The sequence below is a fragment of the Juglans microcarpa x Juglans regia genome, chromosome 6D (genome assembly GCF_004785595.1).
Source record: "Juglans microcarpa x Juglans regia isolate MS1-56 chromosome 6D, Jm3101_v1.0, whole genome shotgun sequence".
NCBI lineage: Eukaryota > Viridiplantae > Streptophyta > Magnoliopsida > Fagales > Juglandaceae > Juglans > Juglans microcarpa x Juglans regia.
This window is the reverse complement of record NC_054604.1, coordinates 25,889,174-25,912,884: the sequence shown is the minus strand read 5'-3', so window position 1 is coordinate 25,912,884 and position 23,711 is coordinate 25,889,174. Positions and strand designations below refer to the sequence as shown.

Genomic DNA, 23,711 nt, shown 5'->3' with positions numbered 1-23,711 from the left:
TATATATATTAACTTGTATATATATATTAACAAATGAAGTTAATATAACACAACTTCCAGAGCACATATTTAGAGAGAATGACAGACATTGGTGATAACTATTAAATTATCAATTTCTGTTAAAAATAATAATAAAAAACGAACCGAGTTCCAATCGGGGCCAACTTCACATCTGGGTAATTTTTTAACATCAGAATATGCCTAATGAAGATTCACCACGAGTTCCCTTTGTCATTTCCTTCCCCCTAAATCCCTTGTCCCACACCCTTCCATGAGAGAACTCTGAACTCGAATTCTATTCATTACCAAATATTTAAACTTTTATATATATATATATATATTGAAAAGGAATCAAATTCAGTTGGACTCATATGTCTTCTAATTGATTTGTTCAATCATATTCCAGGTGTATGGATTTATTGTGAAAAGATCTCTTAATACAAAGAGGAATTATAAAAATGTAACAGTACATATAATTATCTATAGCAACTGTCTCGAGTTTTTTTTCCCTAAACAATGTAAAACATGTCTATACAACAACAAATACCTGAACCTGCACTCCCCCTACTGCCTAATGCCGCAAAATTGAAATTCTGACCATTCCAGATTCTGATGAATTCAGCTCTAATTGAACATACGCCAGAGAAAAAGACCAAGTGATAGATGGCAGAATTTCCATCGAGTCATCAACGGACATGGAGTGATAGGTTTCCTCTCACAGTGTATCGTTGTTTCGAAGGGCCAGCAGCCATTCGATTGAGCAGAAACGTTATGTTGAAACACCAAGGTCTCAGCCTGCAATACATCAAACCGATTTAATTGAACTATAGCACAGCATGCAACAATATATGGAAAATTAAGAATTACTCTCAACCTCTTCTCAGTACTAAAGTGGAAAACAAAGCTTTTGCTACAATATGTGAGTTAGTGTGAGAACACCATAGGGTGTATTAGGTTCTTAGATCTCAGTGTACAATCCAGTTTCTATTCTGTAGCATTGCTCTTACATTTTTTGTGGACATAAGCAATTGGCAGTAACTAGCTTAAACTTTGTCTTATGGTGCTTGCCATTTTATAGTTTTGTGTATTTGTCACTACAACGTCATTCACACTTTTATCTCCGTAGCACTCATGCATGTGGCTCACTTCTTTATGCATACAGAGTGGTATCACTTCCAATAAATTTGTTTAGTTTTGACATCCCCTTATCATGTTGGGTTCGACAATACCAGAATGTGAAGTGTATTTACTAAATTAAAAACTCATAGGGAGGACGCTAATTGCTCACAAGTAATATAATTAAAGACGATAGACGCAACTGTTTAACTTGATGATAACAATTGTTATGCTAAACTAACCCGTATTCATGCAAGTATTTGTGCTAGACAATAGCAATTGTTAATTTAACCAATTTTCAAACTTAAGAGCCAATTCATAAACTCTAAAATAGAAGTGTTTCTCTTGTATCCTACCTGTGTTCTGGGGCAATGCAGTTATCTTTCACTAAAATCTTTTTGCTTATCCAAAAACAGAAAAGATACCTAATAGAAAAGATTCACGAATTCCATGGTTGTGACAAAGAGACATCCGGAATAGATGCCTGCAGTCCTTGTTTGCCATGTATAGCAGATTTTAGCACATTATATTGCTCGGTCACAGAATTATAGAGTGCCTGTGTGTATGCCTCCTTAGCCTGCTACAGTGAACAGCCGACTCAGTTAGAATCAATCACTCGCAATAAATAATGTGCATGAAGTTTTTGGGAACTAATAAGAACATAAACAGGTGAAGCAACCGTCTACACATGGCAAGGACGGAACATGACTTGTCTAGAATTTCTTGTAATCTTTGCAACCCAAGGCAGAAAAAATATATGCCCTAGAACAAGAACTAAGATAATTTGAAATATTAACAAACCAAATAACTTATGCATTGTGTCAGAAACAAGTTCAACGACTGAGTGGGGTGGATAACATTTTTTTCAGTAAATAAGAGTTTTATTGATAATAGGCAAAGCCAAGTATACAGGACATATATATTTTTTTTGATCGGTAAAAGATAGAAATTATATATATGAATGAAAAATGCATAGCCCTTGTACACAGGAAGTATACATAAGAGCTCCTAAATACATTCTAAGAAAGGTAAATTAAAGACAAGAAATCCTGGACATTATCCCCAGGTAATACTATAGTGGAAAACCAACACATTAGAGTGTAGAGAAAAAAATTCTTCAACTTAGATATTGTACGTTCCTTATCGTCGAAGCAATGCGCATTCCTTTCTGTCCAAATACACCACCTAATACACAACGGGATCATCTTCCACACTGCTGCCACTTGATGACAGCCTTGCATCTTTGGCCAACAACCCAACAAATCCACCACCCTCATGGGCATAACCCAAGCAACATCAATCCTAAGAAAAATCTCATCCCACAACCCTCTTGTTACCTCATAGTGTAGTAATAGATGGTCCACAGACTCTCCATTCTTCTTGCACATGTAACACCAATCCAACACCACACACCCTCTCTTTCTCAAGTTGTCTGTGGTCAATATCTTCTCAAGAGTAGCACTCCAAACAAAAAATGCGACTTTAGAAGGCACTCGAGTCTTCCAAATGTTCTTCCAAGGAAACGGAGTAATATCAAATTGTGTTGTCAAGATACTATAATACGCCTTAACTGTACACATCTTGTGATTATTAGACCTCCACTTCAAACTATCTTGCTGTGTCATAGTAGTCTCCATGGAATATAGTAAGCTGAAAAATTCTGTAACAATAGGTAATTCTCAGTCATGGAAATCCCTATTAAAAAGAATATTCCACTGATACGCACCATGAGAGAATAAACGCACATCCGCCACTGATGCCTCCCTATTAACTGCAATACGGTATAAGGCCGGAAAAGCCCTTTCCAATGCATGATCTCCACACCACACATCCCTCCAAAATCTGATCCGGATGCCTTCACCAACTACAAAACGGATTTGATTTGCAAAACATGGCCACCCCTTCCTTATATACTTCCATAAACCCACACCATATCCCCCTCTCACTTCCTTAGAGCACCAACCACCCCAAGCGACACCGTATCTAGCATCAATAATATCCTTCCACAATGCTCCCCCCTCCAAATAATATCTCCAAAGCCATTTTCCCAATAAAGCTTTATTATAAGTTCTCAAGTTACACACTCCCAACTCCCCGTTCACAACTGAGGCACATACAGTCTTCCATCTTATCAGATGAAATTTCTTTTCCTCCCCCATGCCTCCCCATAAGAATGCCCTGAAGAGTTCCTCCACTCTGTTCACCACCCTACAGGCATAGAAAACAAAGATAAAAAATAGGTGGGGAGATTAGTGAGAGTGCTCTTGATAAGAGTGAGGCGGCCCCCTTTTGATAAATACGCTCGTTTCTAGCCAGCCAACCTTCTCTCTATCTTCTCCACTACCTCATCCCATATAGCTCTATTCTTAAATGTTGCTCCCAACGGAAGGCCCAGATATTTCATTGGGAGAGAGGACACCTTACAATCCAACAGTCTTGCCAAGCTTCAGATATTAGAGACCGCACCCACAGGAACCATCTCAGACTTGCCCAAATTCACCTTTAACCCCTACACTGCTTCAAAACAAAGTAACAGTGCTCGTAAAGTTTTAATTTGGCTCCTATCCGCTTCACAAAAAACTAACGTATCATCTGCAAAAACAAGGTGTGAAATGATAGTAGGGCCACCAGAACCATTGCCCGCCTGGAAACCCGATAAGAAACCTCCCCCAACAACAGCCTGTACCATCCTACTTAAAGCCTCCATAACTATCACAAATAGAAGAGGAGATAAAGGATCTCCCTGTCGCAATCCCCGCGAACTATCAAAATAACCATCAGGTGTGCCGTTAACCAAAACCGAAAACCGAGCTGTAGAAATACAATGGCGTATCCATGCAATCCACCTAACCCCAAAACCACATCTCCTAAGCAGATATAAGAGAAAATCCCAATTCACGTGATCATATGCCTTCTCCATGTCAAGCTTGCACAGAACACCTGAACCTCCCTCCTGTAATCTGTAGTCCAAGCATTCATTTGCAATAAGTACTGAATCAAGAATTTGTCTTCTTTTAATAAATGCGTTTTGGGACTTGGAAATAATGCGTTCCAACACCGGACTAAGCCGGTTAGCCAGAACCTTCGAGATAATCTTATACATGCTACAAACCAAACTTATAGGCCGAAAGTCCTCAATCGCCAAAGCCCCGTGTTTCTTGGGAATAAGGGCAATAAAAGTCGCATTAAGGGATTTTTCAAACTTTTGGAAAGAGTGAAATTCCCTGAAAACATGCATAACATCACCTTTCACAATGTCCCAACAACTTTGAAAAAAACCCATTGAAAAACCATCCAACCCCGGCGCTTTGTCTTTTGCCAGTCCAGATATGACCTTATAAATCTCTTCTTCAACAAAAGGTCTCTCCAAAACACTGACATTATGCGCATCAATTGCCTCAAAATGTAGAGCATCAAGCTTCGGCCTCCAAGAATCCGATTCTGTGAGAAGAGTTTCATAGTACTGTACTATATGGTTTTCTATCTCAGGATGAGAAGATAACACCTGAGAACCTGATTGAAGTGACTCAATGGCATTGTTACGGCGATGTGAATTAACCACTTTGTGAAAAAACTTCGTACACCTATCACCTTCTTTCAACCAAAGGGCCCTAGATTTTTTACGCCATGAAGTCTCCTCCGCCAACAGAACCCTCTCCAAGTTTGCCATAACCATGCCCTTCCTCAATAACACCTCCTCCGAATTATCTCCCAAGAATTCTTTATCCTCTATATCTTGCAGTTCCTCCAACAATGTACTCTTCTGATTATCAATATGACCAAAAACCTCCAAATTCCACTTCTTCAAGTCTTGTTTCAGTGCCTTCAACTTGCTTGCCAGAATATAACTTGGAGTACCAATAATTTGATATGAAGACCACCACCCACGTACCATCTCTACAAACCTATCCGCTACAAGCCACATGTTTTCAAACTTGAAATACCGACGCCCTCTGTGAATACCCCCACAATCTAAAAGGATAGGAAAGTGATCTGAACTAACTCGAGCTAGTCGTTCCTGACTTACTTCCGGATATTTATCTTCCTACGAAGGAGATACAAGGAATCTATCCAATCTCGACCAAACTCGCCCATTTGACCAGGTGTACTCACCCCCTACCAGAGGGATATCCATGAGGTCCAGGTCAAAGATGAACTCACTGAATTCATCCATAGCTATGGTATGTCGACAGTGCCCTGATCTCTCACTAGGAAAGCGAATAGTGTTAAAATCACCCCCCATGCACCACGACACATCCCATAATGAATAAATACCTGCCAACTCCTCCCTCAAACTTCTCCTGTCCCTATCCACATTAGGACCATAGGAACCTGCAAATGCCCATTCCCATCCATCCACCACATTTTTAAAAAGAGTCGCAACCGAGAACTCACCAATACACTCCTCAATCAACTCAACCACTCTTTTATCCCACATAATTAGCACTCCACCTGAGGCTCCCAGAGAGGCCAAGTAAGTCCAACCCACATACGAGCACCCCCATAAACTTCTCACAATTTTCCTATCAATGCAACGCAACTTTGTTTCTTGAAAACACACCACATCACACTTCCACATCCGCAATAATGATTTAATACGAAGGCGTTTATTGCGATTATTGAGCCCCCGAACGTTCCAAGATAAAATCTTAGGTTTCATAACAAAACTATATTGCCCCTCCCTCTTGATCTATCCCTACCGCTACTCCCTTCTTTCACGTCATAATTAATGGAGCATGTTAACTTTTTAAGTTCTCTATTCCGCTTTGAGGCTGACTTCGAATGGCTATCCTCAAGTGCTACAAGGAGAGCCTTGAATTGTTCTTCATAACCTCCAAACGAAATCCCAATAATAGCTTGAATCTCTTCTACTTTCTTGAAAACCCACTTTGATATAAGAGCCACACGTAGGCATGACTGTCTAAAGTGGAGTGGATAAAGAGTATACTACATACAGTCGTGAAGTGCATAAGCGCCACGTAATCAATTTGAAAAAGAGTGGGATCCACTATTAAAAAATTAATTTCTTTTTATGTGGGTATCGTATTTACTCACTTTTTTCAAATAGATTGTGAAGCGTTTGCGCACTTCATGACTACAAATATCATTTCTCAGGATTAAATAAGGTGCAGTCATTAGCATGGTCAATTATGCACCAGTGTCAATATGATTTTATAAGTGATAATTTTATCAAAGATCAAATAAGGTGTTGCCCAAGGTATACACAGGCTGCATACAAGTGCAGTCAATGTGTTTCTTATAAGTGATAATGTAATCAAGAATCAAATAAGGTGTTGCCCAAAGTATACAGGTTGTATACTACTGCGGTGAAAATGTTTTTATATTAATACTTATAATCATGTTATTTGCAGTCTTGTGCACAAATAAGGGATGAACGTTTCTGAGACTAGTAGTGATGTGTTCTACCTTCTGGTGCACACAGGAATTTGCATTATTCTACTGCCTAGGTATATTTTTTAGTTAGATAAAACAGATCTCCATTTCCCAAGCTATCAAACAGACGGAAGTTGGTAATGCAATGTAAATTGCTAATGCACTTAATGCATTTTAACGACAGCATTTTTTAAATGTAAAGTGAAACAGCTTCTCATTGCCCTATGTAAATTACTTTAGTAGTTAAGCTAAATCTTTAAGGCATATAATTGCATAAAAATTTTCTAAGTTCCTGCACTTTATAAGTCAAAATTTAAAATTAGTTTAAGCAGAAAACCCATGAACACTACCTCTAACGCTAATCAAGTTTCCAGGTATTTCATGAATCACTCCATCAAAAACAACTAAGGTAGGCTTCTGATAAAAACTTGTTTAGAGTACGTACTTCTGCATTTAGAATGATTGATTAATAATAAGCAGTATGATGATATGTGCTATTTTGCAGTCATTTTCTTTGAAGGCTACTCCCCAATTTCATTTATCTGAGCAGAAGCTCAACTCGGATCAGAGCTGAACAAGATTGGTTATTTCATCTTTATAATGGTCATTGTATAACAACTGGCTTGATTATAAACGATAAGTAAACATTGAAAATTAATTGGCACTGTTTAACAGTTCTATAACTCATAGTTCAGCAAAGGGGAAATCAGAGAAGAACAATCATGGAATCAAACAATCAGTAGAAAAATATATTACAGGAACTATATTTTTTGTGGGTATTTCAGGAACTATATTATTAACCAGGCAATTGAAGACCACCATTCTATGTGGAACCAACCTCTTCAGGATTTTCACAGGCAGCAGAAATTTCAGAGAAGTTGATGCCCGGTGCCACTGATACACCAACTCCATGGAATGAGATGACTCTTTCCTCCCCAATCTCTTTTTCTACCTGGGAAGAATGTATTGGTCACGAGTGGAAAATAAGAAAAAATATAAAATGCCAAGTTAAAGACAAGGACATACATGGCGTGGCGGCGGCATTATGTCATGACACAATATTGCCAGTGGGTATATATGCCCTGGAGTACCAGAATGTTCTGCAAGCCTTCTCATATTGTCCACTGAAGAAGCATCAAAGGGTGCCTGACCCCCTTATATTAGTATGAAAGAACTTAATGGCATCATGAAACTAGACATGAGATGTCATACAAAAGCTTTTTATTTTTTAAAGAAATAATGAACATTTTTTGTCAGATAAATAACATGTCGTACCGGATGAACTTTTTTCCCTAGCTAATGCCCTGATGTAAGAAGCAAGTTTGCCTTCCTTTTTTATTATTGCAAGGCATTTTTACCTCAATACTTCTTAAATAAAAAGAACATGAGAAACAAACCAACACAACATATAGGGAAGTAGAAAAAACTTACTGGGTACCATTCTTGTGTTTGAGGATATGGTCGGTCCCTCCCACCACTTGGTGCAATCCATATAATTTGTGATCCACCCCTGTATCAGAGAAGAGCCAAGTGATAAACGACAAAAATGGAGATGTTTTAGAGCTTTAGGAAAATAATACAGCCAAATATAGAGATGCAGATATGTTTTCAATCTTTAAACGAGCATGAATACATTAATGTCTTAGGCAATCAACCAACTACAATCACCTACCAACTTTTTTATTTTATAGGTAATCAAGAATCTTAGAGGATGCTTGGGGAATGAGATGAGATGAGAAATCTGTGAATAATAGTGAAATGGTTTGAGTTATGATGTTTTATGGGATTTTGGAAAATGAGAGAGAAAAAGTTAAATACAAATATAATAAAGTTAAAAAATTATTTTTTAATATTATTTTTTTTTGGATTTGAAAAAGTCGAATTGATTTTTGTGTTTTGTTTGAAAATTTGGAAAAGTTATAATGATTAGGTGATGATTAGATGAAAAAGTTGAAGATTTGAAATTGAAAAATGTTTGTGTTTGAGTGATGTTTGAGAAGAAAATGAGATCATATGTGATTGGATGAGATGAAACCATCCCATCTTCCAAACAACCCCTTATTCATAAGAAAAGGAGGGACCAAACTTGGACAACAACAGAAGACTATTGTGGGAAGAATTAGCTAGAGTACATAGCTGGTGGGACCTTCCATGGTGCATTGGTGGAGATTTCAATGTCATAAGATTTCCAAGTGAATGTTCTGGAAATAGAAGAGTGCGGCCAGCAATGACAGAATTCTCGGAGTACATCTTTGATTTGAACTTAGTGGATCTGCCACTAGCGGGAGGTTCTTTCACGTGGTTTAATAATCAAACGTGGTCTCGACTGGATAGATTCTTAATATCACCAGAATGAGAAAGTCATTTTTCAAACGTATGGCAAAAGAGAATGTATTGTCTTTGTTCAGATCATTGGTCTATCATGTTGGATTGTAGTGGTCTCCAAAGAAGGCCTTGGTATTTCAAATTTGAAAGCTACGCTTATTCATGATAATAAAATTCTTATTAATTATAAAAAAAAAAAATATTCCAAGCAGCTACAAATCCATATGGGGCAGAGTTGCACTTTATTGCTATCAGTTTTATTATAGCACCTACTGCTTTGGCTAATTATCCACGCAAGGGTGATTTCTATTTATGTATGACCATGTCTAAGGACTTATTCATCCCCCTAACTCCCCTCATTGAACCCTGATCCAATGAAAGATCTGTCAAGTGCTTGCAAGTGTTATTGTGTACTCTCCAGAGGCATCACCAAACCACTCTGAACACCACATCAATCCAAACAAGAAGTGTCAGGCAAACTAGACAAACTGACACATTTTTCCATTCTTGACTTTTGTCAGACATCCAAACAGGGACTTCGCAAATGAAGTTCTACAGAAGACTCTTCAATCAAGACCACTATAATAAACTCTACACAATTCTTAATCGAATTCAAGAAAAAGACAGACAACAGATATGCAAATAGAAAAAGACCAAGAAAAAAGGCATAAGATCTAACAGTTCACCCACCGAAGAATCAAATGAATGAATAAAAAGATTCATGCCCGGAAAAAACCCATGATGAAACAAGATATGACTTCCAATGGTATTTAATCCCCGTGCGATGGATATTTTATGGCCAAGACTTTGATCGGACTGACAGAAGTAAAGGTACCTTAAAAGCAAAGCCATTTCCTTCAAACTTCGTGTGTTTGCTTTTCTTTTCATCTCAACAAGTTTAGGGACATCATTCATGTGCTTTTTCGAGTATACACAGATAAGATTCCTAGCAAAACGCACAGAGGATGATATTATCATATTCATTGGACTTTGAATAGGGGCATATAAGAGCATAACTACAATATGATGTATCACAAATTTCAGAATCACCTTCCCATGCTGAAGGGCTTGCAAAGAGGATCTATCAAAACTCTATCACCTGCTACATAGGTCTGCAGCACATCAAGCACAAGTTTGTAATGTCAACATTTTCAAATGCGCAATGCTCTATGTTTGAAAGGGTTAAAACAAGTTTCACCATGCGCTCGGCAATACTTGGGTTTGTTGCTTCAAGTAACAATGCAATGACAGCTGGGTCTGCTTCAGTTTGGTGGTTTGACATCAAGACAATATTGTGACCCTATAATCAATTGCATAAGGTAAGTATTTTCACCCAAAATAGTCAATTAAACATCAAGAAGTATGTGATGATCATAAATTGGTAAGAGTAAACAATGCTTCAAAACCATAAGAAGCACATACGACATGCAAGCTATCCCAGTTACTTTTGGGCATTAGTTGAGTGAGATTGGATGGTAAAAATGCCCAGAGGTTTCTCTGTTATGCAAACTTCCAGCCCTAATCTCTTAGGCAAGAATAATAAAGGAAGCACAATGCAATAGGTTTATAATTATGAAAGTTCACCCATACAAATTGAATCAGTTGCTTCGGACAGGTTTAGCCTTACCAAATCCAAACTAACCAAGAATTGTTCTCAATTTCAGAACATAACCAACTTATTACTAAGTAGAACCAAACAAAAACCAGGCCATGAAAAGTTCATGCCAGTTCATTATGGAAGTAACTTGTTTAAAACCTTTCTACCTCATACAAGCTATATGATAAAAGAAAGAATTTGCTACATATAAATTCTCTTCCATGTTTTTCAATCATTTGCTTATCCTAACTTCATTATACCTAACTACAACCCTTTAGCATTACACGTCAACTTTCTAGCCTATACAGCCCCTATACAAACAAATAACATAGACACACAAGTTTCAGCAGAGCACTTTGTAGAGTTGTATACGCACAACAAATGAGGATTTAATTACATTTTTTTTTAACTCTGTGAGGAAGAGATAATTGAACAGACTTCAGGAATTAGCAGCATCACTGAACAACCCTGTAAATGAAAATAAATAAAAATACTGAAAATAGACACCTGCCGAAGCTTTTCTTCCATTTCATAGAACAGGGAAATGTTGCCAACATACGAATTTCTGCATTGAAGATTATAGGTTCAGTGATAAGGTAACAAGAGGGAAGTGAGATATTGTGGCCTAATGAATTTCTTTCAATATGTATGGATCCAAACAGTAGCCACTAGTTTCAGAACTAAAATACATGCTAACTGCTATAGTAATATTCAATCATTAGGAAAAGGACACAAACAGATTAGTTGAATTGGAAAGAAAACACTGAACTTCGTCTGCAACCATAAAAGATAAGAAGCCATCGAGAACATTTCTGTAACGAAGTAGACAATTCACTCTTTATTAGAGGACACCATCAATAGACAGATTCACTATTTCCGACTGAATCCGTTAGTGTGAACTTGGATATATGTGACACCCATGCAAACTACAATAACCACTCCGATAAGTAGATGAGAACGCTGGATTGTAGGATACTCAGTTGGGGGTGCCCTTTAAGATGAAGTAGACAATTCACCATTTATCAGAGGACACTATTTATAGACAGATTCACTATTTCTGACAGAATAAATTAGTGTGAACTTGGATCTATGTGACACCCATGCAAATTCCAATAGTTACTCCTATAAGTAGATGAGAAAGCTAGACTGGCGCCTACTTAGTTGGGGGCGCCCTTTAAGGTGAAATCCATCTAGGATGGGTCTTGGAAAATATGGAACATCACTTAGCTGGGTGGAAGCAGCAATACTTATCCAAAGGTGAGAGGTTTACTGTTATCAAAAGTACTCTCTCTAGTCTTCCAACTTATTTCTTGTCTCTTTTCCCCTCCTTGTTGGTGTAGCTTTGTGTCTTGAGAAACTTTATAAAAGTTTCTTGCGAGGAATTGGAGATGAGTTCATGTTCAACCTAGTCAAGTGGTCACAGGTTAGAACCTCAGCTTTGTTAGGTGGTTTATGGATAAGCTTTTATTCTATAACACTGTGACACCCCATCTTTTGAGTATAGTTAATTGAGTTGATGAAAAAAGATAATTGTTTCCTATTAAGGAAAAATGTGATAAAATTTGAACTTTTCTGAGATTCTCATTAAATTATTTACAAGCAGTGCCTAAATCGGAAATAGTACTCTTGAGTATTGGTGCGTCACGATTTTTATTTTTGGTCTAGGCACGTGCGATAATGAGTATACATAACGGACTCGAAACTAAAGTCATGTTTGGGGAAACCAAAGTTTCTCAAAATTTTTCTTAAAACTTTCTACGCTCAATCCAAACATCTTTATTCCAAAACAATCTTGATCATTAAAAAATAACCTCAACTTCCGTAACAAACAAAAAAAAAACTTCCATTATAAAAAAAAATCATCATACAAATTTTCTTCACTTCATATTTTCAATAGAGTTGGAAACTTTTGGCATGACCGTGAGCCCAACATGAACACAACATCCAATTATAGGATTATGACTGGGCATAATCAAGTTAGGGTCAATTAGGGTCAACCCGAATCTAACCTAATTAATAATCAGATCATGTCGGGTCAACTCGCAGTACCAAGGGTAACCCGACTAGCCAAAAAAGGGTTAATTGCAAAATCAGTTCTTGAGTTTTCACAAATTTGTGAAACTCCCTAAGTTTCTAATTTTAGCAACTAGCTCCTTGAGTTTACAATTTTTTGCATTTAAATCATTCTTTACATCTTCTGTCAGAATGATGAACAGCATGGCATTGAAAAGCCTAGTCAGTAAAACTCCAATCATTTCTTTCTCGCCAAATACACTGCATTAAGACAAAATCATCTTTGACAATCTTACCCTTTTATTCAACAAGCAACTAGATCCACCACTCATCTAGACATGACTTACAAGTTATGTCATGGTGGAGTAAAAAAAATCCCCCACTTTTGTTGCACTTGCAACACCAACTAACCACCTCGAGATGTCGAGTATCAAGTGAGCATCTTCCCTAAAGCGGTCGTCCATGCAAAAAACACCTCTTTGAAGGGAGCCTCATTCTATCAAATACACTTCTACGAGAAAGGAGTACTAATAACGGGAGAAAAAGTACACTACAGAAATATTTTATTTTAAACACCATTTCTAGAAAGGGCCCAACAAATCTTTTCTCCCCACCTTCTCTTCACCTGATGGAATACAACATATTAAAAGATGAAGTGAAGAAAATCCGCCTGATGGATAATATTTACGTGCCATTGATGAGAGTCATGACAAAGCCGTAAATGATAGGCCACCAAAGAGTCCTTTAAACGAGCAATATTAAATTACTCTGAAAAAGCTACATTAAATGTCTAATCCTCACACCACACATCCTGCCAAAATCTAGTCTTTGAATCGTCATGCACCGCAAATCTAATAAATATGGAAAATTCTCCCCAACCTCTCCTTATATAGAGAACCACCCACCCCCACAACTATCATTATTTAATATCCATTATTTATTTAACTACCATATTTAATATCCATTATGAACCCCCCCCCCCCCCCCCCCCCCCCCCCCCCCCCCCAAAAACACAAAAAAGAAGACACACTGTAACCACTTCCCCGAAAATAGACCCACAGAAGATTAAAGAGGTAATCAAATGCATGACTAATTACTTGCAAAGCCTACTCATACTATGTGATAACTCTGCAAATAACAAGAACCGAGTTAAGATCTTCAGTACACCCAAATATTACTCCATTGACTAACATGATGTATAAGATTTTAAAGACTGCATCAACTTCATAAACAATACATATTCATCAGGAAACGCATGCACATTAATTAGAGAAATGACAGATTATACACCCAAACATGTGGAAAGATGTGAAGCAAGCCAGGTCATTAATTTTCAGGCACAATATCAGTCAATACAACTAGAAGAAGATGGAAGTACATGGAAGTCGTCATCTCACCTGAAATCAACCAAAGGACGAATGTAGTTTTGACCAAACAAGTAATAGTCAAAAGGCTCTCTCAGTGCTTTGTGATATGGTTGGAAATCAAAAGGTTCCTGAAATATTAAACAAAAATCCTTAAAAGCTCATAACTCATATCCAATATATGCATACTGTAAATGAACATACTTTAGAGATATATAAATATAACAATAGAGTTAAAAAAATACCTCAACATCAGAGAACATGCGATCCAGTGCAACAGTCATATTTGACAACACTATCTCACCAGCCCTTGGATTTCCACTTTCAAAAACCTTAAAAAACATTTTTGATAAGTGACAATCATTTCATTAAAAACGCTAAAATGAGAGTGCATATTACTATGTGTCTTATTATTAATACTTTATTTGCTAAGTTATAGATCCAGTGAGGCTTGAACTCACGACTTCACCTTACACTTGCACAGGGAGGAGATGCAATTTGAGTTAAGAGCAAGGAGGTGGCCACGCGGCCACCCTTGTTTTTTTTTTCATTTTTTTTTTAAAATTAATTTTATAATATTAATGGGTTTTTTGTTTGCATTAATTTTTTTAGTTTAAAATTTCTATAGTTTAATTATTTCTATATTTTTTTATCAATATCTTGTATTTTTTGTTATATTTTGTATTTTCTTTTTATAAGTTCCTGCTTTTTTAGTTTTAGTTTTTTTATATAATTTTTTAAATTTTACTTCTAAATATTTTTTGCTTGTTATACTATTTTATAGTTTTTTAATGTTTTATACATGTGGCACTTTGCTTGTCGACAAGATCCTGACAGACGAACCAATTTTTCTTGCAATCACAAGGAAATAAATGTTTTTTTTCTCAAATTGAAGGGGGGTTTGTTTATTTTACCATAGATTTTTTTATATGTTCTAATTATGGAGAATAGCGATTCTATTGAGCCCCAAATTCCAATTGCGTTCTAAAGAAGCACATGTCGAGGTAACTTAGTTGAACTATTAATGCTAAGATTGAACAATAAATTACAAGCTATGTTTATATACTATAGTACTTATCAAAAAAAAAATGTTTATATACTATAGTTAAACTGGATGAATTTTTTTAATTATAAAAAAAAAGCTGGATGAATTTTTTTTTTTTTTAATTTTGTTTGTTATATTCTTTAACATTGTTAACATTTTTTTTTTTTTTTGCCAACTTTATCTTTAATTGTGCTCATATGAACAAAAATTCTAGATTTGTCGCTAATGATGTACTTAAGTAGTGCTAAATGTTTGCCCACGCCAGGAGATAGAAAGAGAAAGATCAGGAGAAAGCCTCGAGCATTTAAGTTCAGGAATGCAGTATAAGACCCAACAGATGAGTTCAAATAATGAAGCATGAGGAAGAAATCATCCGACTACTTAAAGGTCTACAAAATCTACAAATATGCTATCTGAAATAATGACTCCATATCTAAAAGACCAACAGCAAAGGTCCTTTAATAGCTTATATAATTTCAGGAGACCAACATTTCATGATACAGATAGTCAGATTTGCTTTAGAAAGTCAACAAATAGATTTAGTAATTTCAAAACAGCTATTTATATTAACAACTTATTAAGTCCCATAGTCAGTAGGAGTGGAAGTGTGATGATGTATGCATTAGGTCCAGTTGTTTTGTTAAGTTATACTATCTGACTTTTTTAGGGAGACTTTGTTAACCTTTAGGGGTTGACTCAAGTGGTAAAGGCCTTGGGCTTGAGAGTATGCTCCCCCAAGTCTAAGGTTCAAATCCCCTTAGGTGCAAAAAATCTCTAGAGGGCATCAGACTGGGGGATTTTCCCCTTGAATTACCAGAGGAGAACTTGCGGGAAACTCCTTGCTGAGGGCCTGTGCACCCCTGGGATTAGTCGGAATGTTGTTCCTGGACACCCAATGCCAATCAAAAAAAAAAGGGGGGGGAGACTTTGTTTTCAGTTTCTTTAAAGTCCTGAACTTGTTATAGATGCATGCTTTAGATATATACCACAGTATTGCACCAGCAGATTACAAGTACAACTGCAAAATTGTACACATATATACCTATACATTGTACTTAAAGGAAAAAAAAAAAAACAAGGGCTCTCAAGTATAAAAGAATATATGCAGTAAAACTTGAGTGTATGCATATTTGGTTACCGCGGCTTTATAATTGTGGTACAATACTTCCATCCCTAATGCAATATTTGGAGGCAGTTTTCCTGCTTCTCTTTCCTTCCTGATTCCCGCCAGCAGCTCTGTGGAAAAATATTCAACATCAGGCACATGAAAAAGAAAAAAGGACAAGGTTTAATAAAAATATTATTTTTTTTATAAGTAGGTTTAATAAAAATATTATTAAAAGGATTTAATGACAAAGAGACCAGAAAATTTAGAAATTAAAAACAAGAACCTCTAGTATCCACTTCAAATATCCCTTAACAAGAGGACTGCAGCAAGGCTTGTTTAAGCAATAGCATGCTTTGCTCATTGCCCTCAAGCATCTAGCTATTGCCCATCTACCCAAATATACTAAACCAAGTACAAAGGAGCTGCCTTCGAAGCTCTCAGTTATCTCTACCATCAAATCTCACATTGCGACCAAAAAGGAAATTAACCGATTCATGCTATAAAAATAAGCAATGAAACCCAAAATAAGGCTAATCCCCACAACTCACATGCTATAAAAATACAACCATACATGATTAACCGATTCATAAGCTTCTTTGAAATAAAAAAGATCTTCATCAACAAAGCCTCATTTAAAACAAGTCAAGGATGTCGCAACCATCTAAAACTACTGCCTATCATACACACAGTTGGTTTTGATATTGGTAAATCTTCTACAAATGTAAAAGCATCATAGGACATATGTGTGAGCATATAAAGACCTATATATATATATATATATATATATATATATATATATATATACACAGTCTAACAATTAATGCAACTAAATTTACTTTCCTTCTAGTTTCTCCAATTTTCTGAACATACTAATTTCTGGAGATTGTAATTGGATGGTCTTGTTAATTAGAGAAGTATGGTGTGACAGATTGGAGCCTACCATATTTACAAATAAGCTGGATATAGAATAACTAATCTCATCAAGGTTATCTAATAAATAGTGGATAGTATGGTATGAGCTTGACGACATACATGATAAAAAATAATTGACAGACAAACACATCCTTGATGATTATGATCTGAGTATTAAGTACCATCTTGTATGATTGAGTCAGCATTCTATTTTGCAAGTAAAATATTTTTTTCATTGGCACCAGGTGTCTGGAACAAAGTCCCGACAAATGTCAGGGATGCACATGCCCTCAGCAAGGAGTTTCTCACAAGTGCACTTTGGGTAATTCAAGGGGAAATTCCCCAAGTCCGATGGCCCCACAAAATCATTTGCACCTAGGGTTCGAACCTTAGACTTGGAGGGAGCATATCACCAAAATCAATGCTCTTACCACTTGAGCCAACCCCTAGGGTTTTTTTTTTTTTTTTTTTTTTTGGTAAGTAAGAAATTTATTGAAACCACATAATTAGGCATAGCCCAAGTAAACAGGAAGTATACACGAGAAAACACCTAATTACAAGCTAAAACTGAAAAACAGCACAAAATTCATTGGGACTAAACCCATCCATTACAAAAACAGAAGCCCAAAGCAACAAAGAGTGAAAAAAGAAAGCCCTAACCCCATCCACCGAGCATTCTCTATTGTCAAAACAGCGACCATGCCTCTCATTCCAAATACAACACATAAGACAAAGAGGAACCATCTTCCAAACAGCCATTATTTGATGATTTCCTTGAATCCCTTTCCAACAGGCCAAAAGATTCACCACACTCTTAGGCATCACCCAAGCAATGCCAAGCTTGGCAAATACCTCATCCCAGAAAGCCCTCAACACTTCACAATGAAGAAGGAGATGATCTGCTGATTCTCCACACCTTTTGCACATAAAGCAACAATCCGTTACTACGATACCGCTCTTTCTCAGCTTATCAATAGTATGGATTTTCCCATGAGAAGCCAAACACCCGAAGCAACGGACCTTTAATGGCACTTTGCATCTCCAAATATATTTCCAAGGGAAAAAATCAGTAGAAAGTATTTAATTTGTACTGATTCTCCATATCTAACTGTACATCTCTCAAATCCATTGAAAAATGTAGGGTGAGACCTGGCTAGCAATTATGAGCCAAAATCCTGAAAACAGCTGGGTTCTTGAACCATTCCCAGCGTTATTACTAAATCACATCCTCTTCATTCTACTTTTTCTCCTCTTTCTTCAACAGTTCTCACTTTTACAAGTTCATTTTGAAAATTCTAATGAATTTTCCCGGTAAGCTCAAGTCAGACAACGAAAGAGAAGAAAAAAGAGCAAGGACTTGTTTGGTAGGGCTTACGCATTTTAAAAGTTGCATCTTCTTTGAAGCAGTTGCAGCTGATCTGAGAAGCAACCAACTTCCTTGAGCTGCTTTCAAACATTGCCTACAAAGACTAAGCCGCTTCATAAAATTGGCAAAAGGCTAAAACACCCTTGGTTACAAAACATTCTACAAGTAGCTTTTGATTATTGAAAGCTGAATCATCCTTGGGGAAGCACCCAAACAGGGCAAAGATAATAGGGACTCTAATTAGTTTTGAAAAGCAAAAGCAGGCGATCTCCTTCAGGCCTTGCACCAAGGTATCGATAAAAAAACTTGCTACTTTATTAGGCATTGCACCAAGGAATTGATAAAAAAACGTTAGGCATTGCACCAAGGTGGCAGATATACTCTTTTTTCTTGATAAATATCAATGTGACAGATATATGCCCAAACAAGTAATGTCAGGTCTATTTAACTAGCTCTAATTGTCCTAACTAATTTTTGTTAGTTATGACTCAAGCTGTCAATGCTTGGATATGTTAAGTTCTGCACTCCCATGACTCCTGCCCTGGAATGTCGAATGAAATAGGTGGCCTCACACTAGCAAGTTGTGCACATCACCAACTTTCCGGTAACATTACTAGATTCCTCGTACTCAAATTTCAACTAACAACGATATTACAGAATCTTCAATCATCCAACAATCTAGGCTCATGATGACAAAAAACAATAACATGGAATACAGAAAAATGTTCAATTTATTAAAGCATTAAATATAGCAATGCCATCCCTAAAAAAACCACGTGTAGAATTCCTCCCCCTTTGAGACCCTGCATAATATTCTCACAAGTGCAATTTCAACCAAAACCCTCACGAAAATTCCCTCACACAAAATGTAATTTCAAGCTTTGTCTCCCTCACTCTGTCACATGTGTTCCCAACAAGTAAAATCCAAATAGGATTCCAGAACCCATGACTCACTAGAAGTCCCTCTTACCCTGACAGCTTCAAACAATCAACATATTCTCTTTCATTCTTTATAAGGGTAAGTACATGTTTCAGATTGCAGTAGGTAATATAGCTTTTAGCTTAAGGCTTATAGTTGTAGAGCTTAAAGTAATAAGCACTATTATTAAAAAGTTATTTACTGTTTGGTAACCATATATCTAAAGAACTTTCAAACATATTACATTTGTTTGGAAACAAATTTAAAAACTGCTTTTTGAAGTAGAAATGAAATAAAAGGTCATTTGATTTTTCAAAGATGGAAAATGCTATCTATACTTAATAATTTTATTTACATAACCATATGTGTTGATGTGTCAGCTACTAAAAATGATAAAAATTTTAAAATTTGAAATTTGAAATTCAAATTAAAGTAGAAAATACCGATAAAATAAGACTGTCACTCTATAAGATAAGAGAAGGGCAAAGTTGTAATTATATGAAAGTTATATGGGTATTTTTGCCCGTTGACATTTTTTTAAAAGCATAACTGCGTACCGCAAAAATTCAGAAAAGTATGTTTGAGGCTTGAAACGTACTTTTTAGCTTTTTTATATTAAAAAGTACTTTAATATGAATCAACCAAACAACCTAATTTTATCATTAAAGTGTTTTTAAGGCTATTTAAGCAATTTTTAAGACTCCTAACGCAACTCCAAACAAGCCCCAAGTAAAATCCATATGGGTGTGAAAACTCTACTCTTTCGAAACTACAGATTCACAGCAAATAACGTCCCTCGTTATCAGAAAACTTTATCAGAAAACTCCCCATAGAGAAGTATAGAATTAATTGATCTTGGGGTGAAAATGAAATGAAGACCCTAATATTGGTTTGAGCCTAAATAATCACGTTTATACTTATAAAAAAAGCGAAACGCCACATACATTACTTTTTTTATAAGTAATAAGAAAATTTTATTGACAAGTAAATAGGCATAGCCCAAATATACAACAAGTATACAAGACAAAACACCTAAACACAAGCTAGGAGCTAGAATAAGCTAAAAGAAAATCATGAAGATTGTCTCCATTCAAAACAAGAGCCTTCGCCCAAATACACAAAGTACTAAAGGAAAACAAACTCTCTAAGTTCTCCCATCGAACGTTCTCTATCTTCAAAGCACCGCCCAATGCCCATTTATTTCCAACCATAAACATCACATTGAACATAACGGGATCATCCTCCAAATAGCATCAATGCGATGATTCCTCTTAAAACCTTGCCAACAAGCAAAGAGATCTACCACTAGCTTAGGCATCAACCAAGCAATACCCGTCCTACCAAAAATCTCATCCAAAAAGTCTTAGCCACCCCGCAATGAAGAAATAAGTGGTCAACAGATTCACCATATTATTACTTATTAACAACCCTAGAGAAACTTATCAAAAAAATCATGTTTATACTTGTACAAAAAGGGGGAATTACTAAATTACAATTGTAAAATTCGTGACGATTATAAAACACGCCCTAGCAATGTTTGGCTACATGAGGTGAGTCTCTCTCAACATTTATAAACTAAAACACACCCTAGCAGTGTTCCAAATAACTTCATTCCTTCCCCTTTCCTCGCAATTTATCAGACGAGAAAAATGAGTGAGCATGTGACCTATCCAAAATTTCTTTTTTTTATGCGAGTAAAGATGATTTTATTAAAGAGCACTACAGGCGCAACCCAAGTACACATAGAAGAATGCCTAGTTAAGGAAGGGCAGAAGAGCAATAATTCAGAAGATTTTCCTCTCATGCAAAGATTTGAGCATAGAAGACTTTTTAATTCTAGCAACGTTCTTGACATATATGCAACGCAACTGTGAAGATTGCGAGAGACTTATCAAAGATTCAAAAAATATGTAATAATAAAGAAGCATCTAAATAAATTTCAAGTGAGCTCATAAGAAAAAACAAAAACAAAAATGCTCATAATTAAGAAAAATATCTGAAATTCTGTTGAATAAACTTGGCAGCGAATTATATGGGGAAGAAATGGGACAAAACAATATATATGGCAATCAATTATAAAGAAACTCACTATCCTTACCATGCAAGCCAAGATGCGATATCATGTGAACTTTAATGGCGAGAGTGGGGGGAGGAAGAAGGATTAAAAAGAAAAAGATCTGAGTTTCAAAACGTCTGCTATTACGCCAAAAATAAATGCAACAATTACGCTCACTTGAGATTATCTTCTTTTACAATCTAGAGGAACCGAAATTTGGAATTGAAAAAGAAAAAAGAACAGCTTGGCTCGGCTAAGCCAAGTTTCCATACTATTGCAAAGTTAATGCTTCAGCATCGGAAGATTTAATTTCAGAATCGGACTTCCCCTACCAAACAGTGAATGCAGCGCAAGATTCGATATGCAAAGCATGATTCTCTCATCCGCCCCCACCAAGATCTCTCAGAAACCACTAGAAAAAGTGAAAACACAAAACCTCGGAACAAAGAAGGAAACCGTCCCGAAACCGAACCTTCTTCGGAGCTGGCATGGAGAAAGGTGCGGGAGAGGCTCGGCTCGTTCCTCCTTTCTTCGGGCGAGGACGCCGCATGGGTGACATTCTTGTCAGTAGATTCCTTGTCCCGAACTATCTCCGCCATGGCTCTCACATTCAAACAGTGAGAAAGACACGGAAAAACAGGCCTCCGCACACCGAATCGCACAGAGAGCGAGCAAAGACTGGAAGCAGCAATATAAGAAGAACAAGAAGAAGCGAAGGATAAAGAAACCCTATGTGCGGAGGCTGTGGAGATGGAAAATGTGGAGGATGGCGTAGCAGAGAGGATAAGCATATTCAGAATCTTCTTTATTATTTATGAGGAATTTCTTCCGTTGATTTTCCAAAGCGGAGAGCAGAGAAATTTGCCTTGCCCGCACACTTTGGTTTCTTGAAGGAAGGCTGAGAACAACTAGAGAGTCGGAGGGACAATGAGTGTGTGAATAGAGAAGAGAGAGAAATCTGGGATTGGCGGGCGCACGTGTTTTATATCGCCCAGAACAGACGACGTCGTCAGATCTAGGGGAGGACGGTTTTGGATTGGGGCTGAGAGGGACACGTGGCAGAGAATGGGGGTACAGGTAATGGTGGAGAAGTGATGGTGGACCGTGGAGATTGGTGGGTCCTCCTCAGACGGTGGTGGGGCCCAGTTCCTGTCCTCTTTCTGCTTCGCAGTTCGCAAACTTCGCATCCGTTTGTGTCTTTTATTTTTTTTATTATTATTAAATGTTGTCAAACTCCAAATAAAAGTTTAGAATAAAATTTAAAAAAAAAAAATTCAAAAGTTTACATTTACTAATCGGCCAAAATCCATACGGTACACTATACAACAAATGTCTCGGTTTTTTTTGAATTTAAAATATTTTATATAATATTTATTATTTACATAAACTTTTTAAATAATAATAAATGTTTAATAAATATGGTATTAAACTCTGAAGGTGATGAGTAGCTCAAGACATCATTTCAAATCATGTGATGTGGTAATAAAAATAAGAATATTAGATAAAGTTGTAAAGTGCGTAAACATCGTATAATTTTTATAAAAGAATATTAAAATTTATTATTAAAAAAGTAATTTTTTCATGTACATCTTATATTTACTTATTTTTTTTGAAAGGATTATGCACACTTACGCAATTCACGACTGTAAATATAATTTCTCTAAAAAAAAATAATAATTTACACGAATCCATGAAACAAATCTCTCTTAAAGTTTGTAAACAACTTATCAATTCAAATACGGTGATACCTAAAATCTAACATCCAAACTAGCTCACATTTCATTATAGACATTAATATGGTAGATATAGGTCAATTGCAACCATCATATAAGTCCTTGTCATGTCGAGGGTTCAGGCATTTTAAGATTAGTCCAAATATTTGATGCTAATTAAAAAAAAAAACTATCATATAAGTCTAATTTTTTTTTAAGGCAAAATATATAAGTCTATTCAAAATCTTTGAAATTTCAACTCAGTTTAGATATAGAAATGGTTTCATCTCATCTTATCATTACAATTTTCTTAAATTTTCACACAAAATATAATAAATAATTTAACTTTTTCAAATTTTAAAACAATAATAATATTTAAAAATAATATTTAAATAATATTTTATTTAACTTTAAATTTTTATTTAAAATCACTTCATCTCATCTCTAAACAGCAGTCTTCTACTCACTTCTCTATGAAATTTCAAGATCTCCTTTCAAGTTGAAATTTTATCGAGGAGTGCTACGGCTACCGAAAAAGTAGCCCGAATAGGATCCTGAATAATATTTTTATTTTTTTTTGCTTTTTTTCTTTTTTTATGTATTTTTTTAATCATTATAAATGTTTTTTAAAAAAATAAAAAATTCACAATATTATTAAAAAATATTTTTTTAATCACTAAATAAAAAACAATAATAAAAAATATCATTCAGAACACAAATTTGACACCCAAAGTATTTCTCAATTTTATTATCATAAAAAGAATACCAGAAGAGAGAGAGAGAG

The 23,711-nt window shown here is 36.0% G+C and overlaps 1 protein-coding gene across 2 annotated transcripts; it reads right to left on the bottom strand.

Moving 5' to 3' along the window:
* Positions 1–382: 382 nt before the first annotated feature.
* On the bottom strand, positions 383–22,168 carry LOC121234460 (glycerol-3-phosphate acyltransferase ATS12, chloroplastic-like). 2 transcript variants are annotated; one of them, XM_041130399.1, is made up of 13 exons: positions 21,688–22,168; positions 15,993–16,090; positions 14,055–14,141; positions 13,843–13,940; positions 10,940–10,997; positions 10,034–10,135; positions 9,886–9,947; positions 9,671–9,781; positions 7,942–8,020; positions 7,537–7,656; positions 7,349–7,462; positions 1,542–1,696; positions 383–795 (listed from the first exon to the last, which is right to left on the bottom strand). In XM_041130399.1, exons 1-12 carry the CDS (start codon positions 22,004–22,006, stop codon positions 1,556–1,558), a joined length of 1,389 nt encoding a protein of 462 aa, XP_040986333.1. In that variant the 5' UTR covers positions 22,007–22,168; the 3' UTR covers positions 383–795; positions 1,542–1,555. The 2 variants fall into 2 exon arrangements, with proteins under 2 accessions (XP_040986333.1, XP_040986334.1); XM_041130400.1 differs by having other exon boundaries at positions 1,542–1,693.
* Between the last annotated feature and the right edge of the window lie 1,543 nt (positions 22,169–23,711).